Source organism: Chiroxiphia lanceolata, chromosome 26 (genome assembly GCF_009829145.1).
Source record: "Chiroxiphia lanceolata isolate bChiLan1 chromosome 26, bChiLan1.pri, whole genome shotgun sequence".
NCBI lineage: Eukaryota > Metazoa > Chordata > Aves > Passeriformes > Pipridae > Chiroxiphia > Chiroxiphia lanceolata.
The window spans coordinates 3,726,368-3,738,680 of NC_045662.1; the positions used below are offsets into that span (position 1 = coordinate 3,726,368).

A 12,313-nucleotide genomic window follows, 5' to 3' on the forward strand; every position below is an offset into this window, starting at 1 on the left:
CAGGGGTGCAGGGGCACAGGGGCCTGGGGTTGCAGGGATGCAGAGTGCAGGGCCAGGCTGGGACCCCTGGTACCCCTGGGTGTGAGGTACAGCCTGCACCAGCAGCCACCCCAGCTCCTGGAACCACCATGTTTCCATCAGGATAAGATGATCCTGGACCAGACATAGCTCTGCTGATCCCACTTTAGCAGCATCCTTCCTATGCCCAGCTGTCAGCCCACAGCAGCATACACTTCATTTCTTGGCCCTATTCCCTCTAGCCTCCCCTCCAGACCTGCAGAGGAGCCACCAACAGCCCCAGGGTGGGCTGGGGTCTCCTGCATATGCTGTGTGCCCTTGGCCAGATGCCGTTCCCCTGCCTGGGTGCTCCCAGGCTTGGCCCACAGTCCTGCATGACAGGGACTGAGCGGAGCTGCTATTTCTGTCCCCAGCATGCAGATGTAAAAGATGCATAAAATAAAAGATTCAGGACAGGCTCCGGAGGGGAGCCACCTCACCTTCCTCCATGGGGCTGGGCCTGTGCTCTGCACTGTTTTCAGTATCAGAAGAGGCACGTGGTCAAACCACAGGTTACAGAGCACTGAGGCATCAACAGCTCCAGACCCACCGGCCACGGGAAAGGTCCTGCTGTGCAATGCAGAAACAGGTGAGAGGCTATGGGGTAAGGGGTTTGCTGGGGGCAGGAACCCCCTCACTGTCTTTTCTTATGTTTTTTAGATAGTTTTCTTGTGAACCCTGCGGGTTTGGGCTGAAAGGCAAAACCCTATGGAATCCGGGCAGCACCTGGTGTTCCGGTTCCCAGGGCCCAAAGCAGGGAAGGAGCTAGGAGAGCTGCGGGAGAGTTAACCCTCCCTGACACTGCATTCAGATCCCACCTGTGGCCCCAGAGCAGGTGGGGGGGCTCAGGCCCAACTGCCTGGACTTGCTGACATGGGCAAGGGTGAAATTGCTGTTGGGAGGCAGCTCTGAGTCAGAGTGTGTCAGATCCTGACATCCATGGCAGTGGGGTCCCGGCTCTTCAGTGCCAGGCTGCAGTGCTGTCCCACTGCCCCAGAGCAGGGTTGAGCAGCTGGGAGCTGGGAGCACTGTGCACAGCTGCCTGCAACCCGTGCGAGGCGGTGGGATGCCCTGGGACCTCCCTGTCTGGGGCCAGGGCCAGAGAATGTGGGGCTGTGTCTGCACTGGGATCCCCAGGGTGGTGCATGGGTGGGTGGGTGCTTTGGCCACCCGGGGATGCTGGTGTGGAGCCCCAAGACCTGAGTACCCAGGGCAGCCAGGGCTGTAGGCTGGGTGCTGATCCCCAGGGGATGCTGGAGCAGCTCCCCAGGCAGGTGCAAGGTTAGTCTACGGGACGTGATGCTGTGCAGGGGATGTCGTAGCCGGGGTCACGTCCCTTCACCAGCTCTGCATCGCAGGCGGCTGCTTGGGAAGTGTGCGGTTGCTCTTGCAATGACTGAGCATGGTGAACCTCCCTCTGCTGCGGGGTGGGTGTGAGACAGAAACCACCCTGCACGTGGGGCTGGGGACTGGGGGCTGTGGCACGCCCGGGCTCCCTGCGGCGGGGCTGGGTGGAGAAGGGCTGCCCTGGGCGTGGTGCTGCACCTTGTGGCCAGGCTGTCACCACCAAGCTCTCCTCATTCAGTCTCCTTCTGTGCAGGCAACCCCCAGCCCCATCTCAACGGAGCTGATGGCCACCACTGAGTTCTACTCCTGGGAGGATGAGTACTCGGGGGAGGCCGGCACGCTGCCCGAGCTCTGCGAGAAGCAGGCAGTGCAGGGCTTTGCCCGCACCTTCCAGCCTGTCGTCTACCTGCTGCTCTCACTGCTGGGCACGGTGGGGAATGGGCTGGTGCTGCTCACACACACCCGCTACCGCCGGGCACACAGCGTCACCGACGTCTGCCTCCTGCACCTCGCCCTGTCTGACCTCCTGCTGCTCCTGACTCTGCCCTTTGCCGTCACTGACACTCTGCAGGGCTGGTCCCCAGGTACGGCCGCCTGCAAGGCACTGCAGGGTCTCTACGCCCTCAACTTCTACAGCGGCTTCCTCTTCCTCACCTGCATCAGTGTGGACCGCTACGTGGTCATCGTGCAGGTCCCGGCCGCCTGCCGCCTGCGCCCAAGGGCTCGCCGCCACGGCTGGCTGACAGCGGGGCTGGCCTGGCTGCTGGCCACGCTGCTGGCACTGCCCCAGTTCATCTACAGCCAGGCAGAGCAACACCAGGACCTCCGGCTTTGCCGGGTTGTCTTCCCCCATGTGGTCTCACGGGTGGCCCGGGGGGCCACCAACCTGGTGCAGGTGGTGCTTGGCTTCGTGGTGCCCTTCCTGGTGATGGCGAGCTGCTACACGGCTGTGGCACGGACGCTGCTGGCGGCCCGTGGTGCCCAGCCCCACCGGGCACTGCGAGTGCTGCTGGCCCTCGTGCTGGTGTTCGTGGTCCTGCAGCTACCCCACAGCCTGATGGTGCTGCTGGATGCGGCCGAGCTGCTGGCCAGCTGGGAGGTGAGCTGTGCCCAAAGCCGCCGCAAGGACCTGGCGCTGCTGGTCACGGGTGGGCTGGCATACCTGCGCTGCTGCCTCAACCCACTGCTCTATGCCTTCCTGGGCCAGCGCTTCCGTCGGGAGCTGTGGCTGCTCGCCAGCGATGCCGGCTGCGTGGGGCCCCTCGAGCCGCGCTGTCCCGGCTGCCCCAGTCCCCGCCGGCGGACATCGCTCTCCACATACCTGGACGTGGTGTAGGGGCACAGTGCCTCCAGCCACGGCAGGAGCCAGCGCCCCGGGGCTCGGCCCCTCCATGACTCCCCGGGGAGAGCCCTGCCCGTACATGGGCTTGCCCCGGCGAGCAGCCTGTCGCAGGCAGTGCTAGACAATCTGCACGGTGATTGCACACTCGTGGACAGAGGGAAGAGCAGCTCCACAGCACCTGCATGTCCTGAGAGTGCCTTCAGTGACCGGTGACCCGCCGGGACAGGGTCACACGTGCTCCCGGGGAACCCTGCAATATCACGCGTGTTCTAGGGGGATCATCTAATATCACGCGTGCTACGGGGGGGCCATGCAATGTCATGCGTGCTCTGGGGGTCCGTGCGGTGCCGGTGAGCTGAGTCGGGGAGTGCAACAGCGGGGCCAGGCAGGCAGCTGGTTCTCACTCACAATAAACCTCGATCGAGTCCCGGTGGGCGAACGCCATCTCCGTCTGGGCCGGGGCTCTTGCGGGACAGGAGCTCGGGGCCGGGTGGCGGCCCTCTGGCCACCGGCGCTGGCAGGCGATGCCTGCAGGAGGCAGCAGAACCTCGCTCTTCCTGCCCGCCCGCTGCCCGCCCTCTGCCTGCTCGCTGCCCGTCCCCTGTTCACCCTCTGCCCGTCCCCAGGGCCGGAGGGGCAGAGACCCCCCGGAAAAACCCGCCCTGGGTCTGACTGGAAATCCCCTCCTGGGGCGGGGGCAGAGGGACCTACCTCTCCCCTCCTCGCTCCCCCCACGAACTCCCGTGCCCCAGCACATCTCGGCCCGGCGGCTCCCCGGGGCCAGGGTGGTGCGCTGGGGCTGGCCCGGCCAGACGCCCCCGGGCTGGCACATGACTAGCGGCTCATGGCCACGGGCCGGCAGCACCGGGGCCGTGCGGTGCCTCATGTTCCGGGCTTGGCTGAAGAAGCGCTCTGGGGTGCTGGAAGCAGCACCAGGCCTGGCTCTGGTACAGCCTCTCGTGGGATCTCCCAGCGGAGCTGGGCATGTAGGGAAACACCTTCATGGGGCTGGAAGCTGCTTCATGCTCATCCCCTGCTCTGCTTGGCATTAACCCAGCACTCGACTGGAAGAAGGCATCCCAGAACCTTCACCTACTGCTGGGCCAGAAATGCGGTTACTGCTGACTCAGCAGATGCAGAGCTGTGGTGATGGTGTTCCCCTCAGCCGGTGGGGAGCAAGGGCCAGATCGGACAGTACGCGGCCAGGCAGCACAGCTGCCCCCGCTGCCCTCCCAGGCTGTGGTCTCGAGTGGTCCCGATCCCGTTCTCTGCTGTCCCCATGGCTGGCAGGCTCTGCCCAGTGCTCGTTGCCGTCCGGCTGCGTGGCCGGCCCCACAGCGGGGCTCAGCCCCCCGCACAGCCCGGCGCAGGCTGCGTGGGAGGTGAACTGGCAGCAGGCGCTTCCTGCCTGCGCATCCCAGCACTCGGGTTCCCAGGGACGACGGTGACCCAACAGCTGTAGCAAAACCAGAGCCTTAACCCCTTCTGGGGCTCCGCGAGCAGGGCCCGGGCCCGGGCGCTGCCGCGGCACCCAAGGCTCGAGGGGCCGAAGGGCCCAAGGCTGAGCTGAGCCGCGTCGCTGTGGCACCGGGTGTGAGTCCGCCACGAGCCCCTTCTGCCAGCTCCTCTGTCGAAAGGCGCCACGAGGGCCGGCAGGTCAGGCCTGACCGGGCACGATGCCCTCCTGCCCACGGTCCGAGCACGGATCCCCGGTGCTGCCCGCTGGCACACACTTGGCAGCGCACCGGGCTGAGCCGCCATCCCGGGACGGGCGCGAGTGCTGCCGCACGCAGGAGCCAGGGCAGCACATGGTGCTGGTGCCGCGGGGCAGGGCAGGGGCCCGTGCCCAGTGCCGGTGCCCCACCAGGCGCGGGGGGTGCCCGGTGCGCCCCGCCGGTGGTGGCTCCAGGAGCCCCGGCCCCGAGCTTCTCCCGTCCGGCCGCTGACGCAGCGGCGGCCCCGCCGCTCCGGGCGCTGGCTCCGCCCCGGGCCGCGCGCAGCGATTGGCGGCGGCGGGTGACGCGCGGCCCGGCCCGCCCGGGGCGGCGGCGGGGCCGGTCCCGGCGGCGGCGGCGGCCGGTGCGCGGGGCGGGCGGGCGGCGGGCTGGTCCCGTCGCGTCCCGGTGCCGGTGCCGTCCCGTCGGTGCCGGCGGGGCGATGCCGTTCCCGGGCGGGCTGTGGTGGCTGCTGTGCTGCCGGCGGGGCTTCACGCTGCTGCGGAGGGACTACGGCGAGGCGGAGCGGGAGGCGGACGGCGAGGCCGAAGAGGAGGAGGAGGCGTCCTTCGAGCTCCGCACCCAGGGAGACCAGGTGGGGCCCGCACCAGTTTCGGGACGGCCATCGAGAGGAGCACCGGCGCCACGGCGGGACCGGTGGCGTGCGACTCTCCGGTCTCGGCCCGGTCTCCGCCGCCCGGTCCTGTCCCCGCCGGTCCCGCCTCCCGGGGTGCCCTTGGCGCGTCCCCGTCGCCGCCCGTGGGGTCCCGCGGGATGTGGGGGGAAGTCGTCCCGGCGGGTGCGGGCGGGCGCGGGAGCAGCCTCCGGGCGGGCGCGGGAGGTCCGGGGCCCACGGGGCAGGGCGGGAGGTTGCGGGGCTCGCTGCCGGCTGGGTCTCGGCGTGGGGCCAGTGCCTCGGCGGCGGGACCCGGCGCCCATCAGCTGCTGGGGTGCAGCCTGAGCCGGGCGCTGCCAGCTCCTGCTCGCTCCAGCCTGCGCTGCTCGCTCCTCGAGGCGGGGGCCGTGGGGCTGCCGTGCCATAGCCATGCCAGACCCACACCGGCCCGGTGTCGCTGGCCGGTGTGCGGAGGAGCCCCGCACTGCCCCGCCGGAGCGGGCCGGGGCTGTCCCGGGAGCACGTGCCGGGCGCGGGGAGCGGGCCTGGATCTCCCTGCTCCGGCTGCTTCCTCTCTGGAGGAAGCGGAGCGGCGGAAACCGGCGCTTCCTCCGGCCGGGCTGTGTGTTGGACGGCTGATAGCGCGGGGGAAACCTCGGCTCCCGGGGGGCCTCCTGCCCGTCCCGGCGCGGTCTCCTGCACCCAGGGCCGCGGGGCCGAATCCCAGCCCGGGAGGGACACAGTGAGTGGTGACAGCCCTGTCCCGCTTGCTGCGGCTCCTCTCCGCTGGCCGTGTCAGGGGCTGCAGCACGGCCCTGGCAGCAGGTCCCCTTCCCTAGCACTGCCAGGCCCTTGGTATGGTGGGCAGTGGGGACAGTGGCAGGGCTGGAGTGGGGCCCTCTGGGAACTGCTGGCAGTGCCAAGGGCACGACTGTGGCAGGAGCTGTCTTTGGGCTTCCCGCATCCCAAGGGCCACACTGGCTCCGGAGGGCCGGGCTGGCGTGGGCGGCTGGTGACGCCAGCTCCCTGAGGAGCCCTTTGCCGTGGCCAGGGGGTCCTTGGAAACCCACAGTGCTGGCTGCCCCTTCCTGGGAGCGTGGGAGCTGCCATGACTCCTCTCCTGTTTATTTATATCCCTGAGAAGGAGCCGACAGCCACCACCGCCTGCTCCGGACTGCCCACGAGAAACTGGGCACTGTCTCCATGCCCACAGCCCTGAGGAGCGTGTGGGGCCCTCCCCAGTCTCGGCAGTGGGACAGTGGCTTGAGGTGCTGGCCCTGTGCAGAGGCACCAGCACTATGTGACAGGTGCCCTTAATGCCACGGGTCAGTGGTGCCTGGCCCTGCCCCATGGCGCAGCCGTACCTGCGGCAGCTCCCCCCTGCCTGTCACTATTTTTAGTATCTGTCTCTTTTTCTTGGCGTTGTGTGGCGTGCTCTGGCCTGTCATGCCTCTGGCTGCCCTATTGGGCTGCAGCTGGCAGGAGCTCCTGTTCATCTCCTGGGACAGCATCGCTGTGTCCCCGCACCCTGCTCTGCCAGGGTGCCCGTCTCGACTCGGTGCCTGACAGTGCCTGGGCTCTGCCTCATGTCCCAGCACGTGTGCCAGGCTCATCACGTGAGCGGCACCGTCCATGTCAAGTTGTGCCGTGCGAGGAGGAACCGACCCTGTCCCGCTGCAGGGCCAGGGACTTCCCAGTGCCGCGTCCCACCGCCGCGGGCAGGAAGTCAGCAGCCCCATTACAATGGGACTTTGTGCCGTAAGCGTATTACTCAGCACTGACCTTGTGCAATTCTGCACGGTATTCAGCCGGCCGGGTCAGCTGAGGACACACGGACAGCACGCCTGCCGGCTGCCCCCGCATCCCCGGGGTGCCCCAGCTGCAACCCTGGCCCCTGCCAATGCCATGGGGGCACTGAAGCTCCCTGCCCCATGGCAGGAGGATGCGAGCCTGTCCCTCTGGGTCTGGAGCTGGGTTGGCAAGGAGGCACACAGTCAATGGGGGGGTGGCCGGGAGCACCAGTTGATGACCACGGGGCTGAGACGTCTTCTTCCTCCCCAGGGATCCCTGGAGGTGAGCCTGAGCCAGCCCACTCGTAGCAGCAGTGGCTCAGAGCGGTGAGTGACCCCCTGCCTCTGGTCTGCTGGGCATCCCATCACGTCCCTCGCGTGCTGCGCAGGAGCTGGGGGACTGGCATGTTGTGGGAGGTTGCCCTGGTGCTGGTGTGCACTGAGCATCAGGCTGTGTCACTCTGTCAGGCAGAGCAGAGATGGCAGAGCCGGGACTGCCGTGCTCACCCCCATCCCTGGCGCATCCTCAGGCATGTCTCCATTCCTCTGCCATGGCAGATAGCTTGACTGCCGCAAGCTTAGCCAGTGGGGCTGTGCGTGACTCTTCCTGTGCCAGGAGGCTCTTCTGGACCACGTCCATTAGCAGAGGCTGTGCCCTGGGGTGGTCTATGCTGGGGAATATGGGGGGCCGGGGCACAAGGGCCTGCTCGCTCCCTGTCTCCCTGTCCTCCCAGTACTGACGCTACTGCCAACATTCCTTCCTGGTTGTTCATTTTCCGAATTCCTTGGCAGGGCCGCGACTGCAAACAGCTTATTTTTAGCCAGGGTCATCTGCACCCAATGACTCTGCCGTGTTCCCACCGCAGGGCTGGGGTGCCCAGAGCCCCTCAGGACCCAGCTCACGCCAGCCCCTGGGCCAGCTCTTGTTCAGGGATTGTGGGAGACACACGCGGGCACCCCGAACTCAGCCCTGTGTTGTCCCCAGGTCCCTGCTTGTCGCAGAGGAGATGCGCAGCCTCATCATGGAGAAGGGCCCAGGGCCAGTGGAGGATGACCCTGATGCTCTCGTGAAAGGTGGGGTTCTGCCCCAGCTGTGGCTGGTCCCATCCCACAGGGACAGAGGTACTGGCTGGGCAGGTGCCAAGCAGACCCTGCCCTGCATTGGAAAACTGGTGGGGTGGATGGTGCTGGCCGTGGGGACTGAGGGTTCCCTTCCCAGGCTGGCTGCAGCGGGAGATGCGGGGCTGCATGAAGACTCCCTGGATTCGTCCTCGGAAGTACTGGTTCGTGCTGACGCCTGACTCCCTGGACTACTACAGCAGCAACGAGAAGGGGGCCCGGCGGCTGGGCTCCCTCGTGCTCACCAGCCTCTGCTCTGTGCTCTGGCCAGACAAGCAGCTCTACAAGGAGACGGGTGAGGTGCCTGTGCCCCTTGGCTGGGCTCTGTCTTTGTGGCCCTTTGTGCCCTGTGTCACCCTCCCAGTCCCAGGGGCCTCTGTCGCCCAGAGGAGGGGCTATGCCGAGCCCCAGGGTGCTGAGCCTGGCCGGGGGTCCTCGCAACGCTGGTGGGCAGCGGGTGAGTGGTTTGTCCCTCACAGGCTACTGGAGCGTGACGGTGTTTGGCAGGAAGCATTGCTACCGCCTGTACACGGAGCACCTGAACGAGGCCGTGCACTGGGTGTGTGCCGTGCAGAAGGTCATTGACAGCAAAGCGCCCGTGCAGACGCCCACCCAGCTGCTCATGCGTGATGTGGAGGTGAGCCTGTGGCACTGCCCACGCCTGCAGCCGCCGGCAGCACGAGGATGGGTGTTCAGGGCCTCGTGTGCCCCAGGGAGGTGGCAGGGGTCTGTGCCAGGCACTCAGCTGGGCGACCCCTCTGCAGCTGCTGTCATCACTTTGCCCCCCCAGGAGCACAGCAGCAGCCCCGAGGTTCTGGAGCAGATCTACCGCTGCAACCCCATCCTGCGCTACACCAGCGGCCCTCTCTACGCTCCCCTGCTGCCCTTCCCTTACGGCAGCCTGGACCAAAGTGGTGAGGGACGGGTGGGGTGCACGAAGCCAGATCCAGCACCCTGGGCTGGTGGCAGTGATACCCCGGCTGGGCGCTGTGCAGGGCAGGTGGGCGCTGGGCTGGGTCCTGGTTGGCCCCAGGTGCAAGGACAGTGCCCAGCTGCTGGCAGCTGTTAACCTCTGTCCTGTCCCGCAGCCCCCGGCCCCCGCAGCTACACCACACTGCGTGATGAGGCTGTGAAGCTCTTCAACTCACTGCAGCAGCTGGAGTCGGAGCGGGACCCGGTGCCGCTGATGCAGGGCGTCCTGCAGACCTGCCTGGACCTGCCGCCGCTGGTGGATGAGATCTACTGCCAGCTGGTGAAGCAGACCACGGAGCCGCCGGCGCCGGGCGGGCAGGGCGACCTGCACTACTGGCAACTCCTCACCTGCATGAGCTGCACCTTCCTGCCCTCCCCGCCTGTCCTGCGCTTCCTGCACTTCCACCTGGACAAGTGAGTGCCAGGGGTGCCTCAGCCGCAGGCAGAGAGCTTGTCAGGTTGCCAGACCCCCTCGGGTCAGTGCCATCCTGACCCTCCTGGTGTTTCTTGCAGGACTGAGAGCTGTTTCCCTGCCTCGGAGATGGCCAAGTATGCCTGCTTCATCCGGGAGGCACTGGGAAAGACAAAGGGGCGGGAGTGTGTGCCTTCCCTGGAGGAGATCCTGATGCTGATGCAGCGGCAGGAGATGATCTGCACAGTTCACTGCCCTGGGGCACCTGCCTGCAGCGTGGCCATCAGCTCCCACACCACAGCTGAGGAGGTGAGGGGTCACAGCCATGCCAGGCAGTGGGCTGGGGATGTTTTGGCATTCAGGGCTGGATGGGGCAGTGTGTCATGGGAAGTGAGCAGCTCCTGCAGGTCTCTCCCACCTGAGCCATGATGGAGAGGGACCAGGGGCTGCCTGCCTTTGCCCACCGTGACCTGTTTGTGTCCTTTTGCAGCCCTGAGTGCCGTGGCCAGGGACACGTGGTCACCGTCGGTTGCCTTTGTCTCGCCCAGGTGGCCCAGGAGCTGGTGTCGCGCCTGGGGCTGTCCCAGAGCCCCAACCTCTTCGCGCTCTACGAGCAGTCCCGGCGGCGGGAGCAGCCGGTGGGCAGTGCCACATTGCTGGCTGATGTCCTCACGAGGTTTGAAAAGTAAATGTCCCACTCTGCTGCCTATGGGGAAAGGGATCAGGGAGCCACAGGCAGGAGGGGACTGTGTGGGGTGTCTTCACAAGCTAATGGAGCTGGTCATGTCTGCTGCAGCCTGGCCGGGGAGCAGCGTGAGCAGGACCCGCCATGCCGGCTCTGCTTCAAACACTACGGCTTCCTGGACACGGACAATGTCCCACGGGACAGCCTGGAGTTCGCCCTTCTCTTCGAGCAGGTGAGTGTCACACTGGAGTGGGGTGGCTATGCCGTGGTGGCCGTGCCACGCCGGCTCACCCCGCGCTCTTGCAGGCACACGAGATGGTGCTGCGGGGCTACGTGCCCACGTCGGAGGAGACGCTGCAGACGCTGGCAGCCCTGCGCCTGCAGAGCCTCAACAGCGACTTCTCCACCCACGCGCCCTTCCCGCGCCTGGAGGAGCTCTTCCCGCCCCACGTGCTGCACGCCCGCCTGCCACCCCCACCCCACCGGCCCCCTGCCAAGTGCCGGGGGGCCCGGCTGCGTGCAGGGTTGCTGGCCGGCGGGCTCTGGGGCCAGGCACTGGCCAAGCAGCGGGCGGAGCGGGACCAGCGCCTGCGGGGCCGCCTGCGTGAGGAGGGGGCCAGCACCATGGCCGCCATCGTGGAGAAGTGGAAGCTGCTGCAGGGCATGGGCCGGCCCGAGGCCATGGCTGCCTACGTGGCCCTGGTGCGGGAGTGGCCTGGCTTTGGCTCCACGCTCTTCGATGTCGACCTGCACGTGGTGAGGCCCTGGCCAGGCAGGGTGTGGGGGCAGCCCTGGCAGTGGGTGGCCCTGACACCCCTCTCCTCACAGAGCCCAGTGGGTGCTGGCCCCCAGCGCCTGTGGCTGGGCATCGGGGCCAAGGCTGTCTCGCTCTACAAGCCGGGAGAGCCCGAGCCCTTGGACAGCTTCTGCTACGGCCGCATCTCCTCCTTTGGTGCCTCCGACAGCAGCACCTTTCGCCTCTCTGTGGAGGACCGAGACCTGCTTTTTGAGACCTCCCAGGTAAGGGGCAGCCATCCCTCCACCCTTCTCTCCTCGCCGGGGGTGTCCCAGCGTGACCCACTACGACCCCTCTGCCTGCAGGTGGACGAGATCGCCCAGCTCCTCAACACGTACCTCGCCTCTGCAGGTGCCCAGCGGCTGCCCCGGCCCCAGGAATCCCCCACCAGCCCCCCCACCTCAGAGTCCACTCTGCTGCCCCAGGGGCTCTGCCATGCAGCTGGGCCCTGGCAGCACCGGCCACCGGTGGGTTCCTCCCACAGCTAGCCCGGTGGCCGGCGTGGCCACACAGGTGCTCTGATGGCTGGTGCGGGAGGGTGGCCAGCCCAGCAGCAAGCGGCAGGTCTGTGCTGGCCTCCAGCTGTTCCGTGGAGCAGGGGGTCAGGGGCTCCTTCTCTCCCCACTGCCATTGCCTTTCTGGTTATTTCCTTAATTTATTTTGAGACGCCTGCGCGCCCCACATCTCCCAGCACTTTCCCTGGCGGGCAGCGGGGCGGCCCCACTGCGGTCCCCCGCACTGCCCTCAGGCCTGTTCCTGTCCCCTGTACCCTGGTGCCTTCGCCTCCAGCACTTGTGCTGTCTGACTGCTCTGCCTGCGCCCCGGGGGCTTCGCCTGGGGCACAGGGTGCCAGGCAGCAGTGCTGTGCCATTGTTTGTCTGTCTGTCCGTCCGCTGGACCCACCCCTCCTGGAAAGCTGCAGGCGGCTTTTGGCCGAGCCGCCCTGGGGACCTGCAGGCTCCTCCTGGCCGAGTGGCCAGGCCCTGTGGCTCTGCGGTGGCCCTGTGGCTGGGCTCGTGTCGCGGGGGTGGCCAGTGGGGTGGCAGCTGGTACAGCTGGGGCTCAGCCCCTCAGTGTTGCCTCTGTAGAGTTTGTCAGTTCTGTCCTGGGGAGGAGGGGTTGGTTGTTTGTTTTTCTAAATAAATGCACAAAGGAAAGGCTGGGCCTCCTCTCCCGGAGCTTGGGTCGACAGTGGGAGGCCAGGACAGTCAGATCCCTGGGGCAGCAAGGGCAGCGGGGCCTGGGACAGGCGGCGGGGAGTAGGAGCACAGTGTGTCCTTGGGGGCAGGGACCGCCGTCCCTCCGGTCAGCGCCGGGTGCCCTTTGGCACTTCACCAAGAGCACAGGCAGCTCCAGCTCCCCAGCAACCCCTGGCACTGGCTGCCCCGGGCGGGGGGAACTGCCCCAGCCGCGGGCACTGCTGTGAGGCTGCTGCCAAAGAAGGCGTGGGAGCCCGTGCTGC

The 12,313-nt window shown here is 67.2% G+C and overlaps 2 protein-coding genes across 3 annotated transcripts; both read left to right on the forward strand.

Moving 5' to 3' along the window:
* Window positions 1-1,459: 1,459 nt before the first annotated feature.
* On the forward strand, window positions 1,460-2,740 carry CCR10 (C-C motif chemokine receptor 10). Its single transcript, XM_032711039.1, has one exon. It carries the CDS (start codon window positions 1,460-1,462, stop codon window positions 2,738-2,740), a length of 1,281 nt encoding a protein of 426 aa, XP_032566930.1.
* A 2,128-nt stretch (window positions 2,741-4,868) lies between these two features.
* PLEKHH3 (pleckstrin homology, MyTH4 and FERM domain containing H3) lies at window positions 4,869-12,008 on the forward strand. Of its 2 annotated transcripts, XM_032711427.1 has the most exons (13): window positions 4,869-5,056; window positions 7,139-7,194; window positions 7,853-7,941; window positions 8,087-8,281; window positions 8,466-8,623; window positions 8,777-8,900; window positions 9,075-9,372; window positions 9,472-9,679; window positions 9,919-10,055; window positions 10,167-10,287; window positions 10,362-10,811; window positions 10,884-11,075; window positions 11,157-12,008. In XM_032711427.1, the coding sequence occupies exons 1-13, from the start codon at window positions 4,904-4,906 to the stop codon at window positions 11,337-11,339; spliced, it is 2,364 nt and encodes a 787-aa protein (XP_032567318.1). In that variant the 5' UTR covers window positions 4,869-4,903; the 3' UTR covers window positions 11,340-12,008. The 2 variants fall into 2 exon arrangements, with proteins under 2 accessions (XP_032567318.1, XP_032567317.1); XM_032711426.1 differs by having other exon boundaries at window positions 10,362-11,075.
* Window positions 12,009-12,313: the final 305 nt, after the last annotated feature.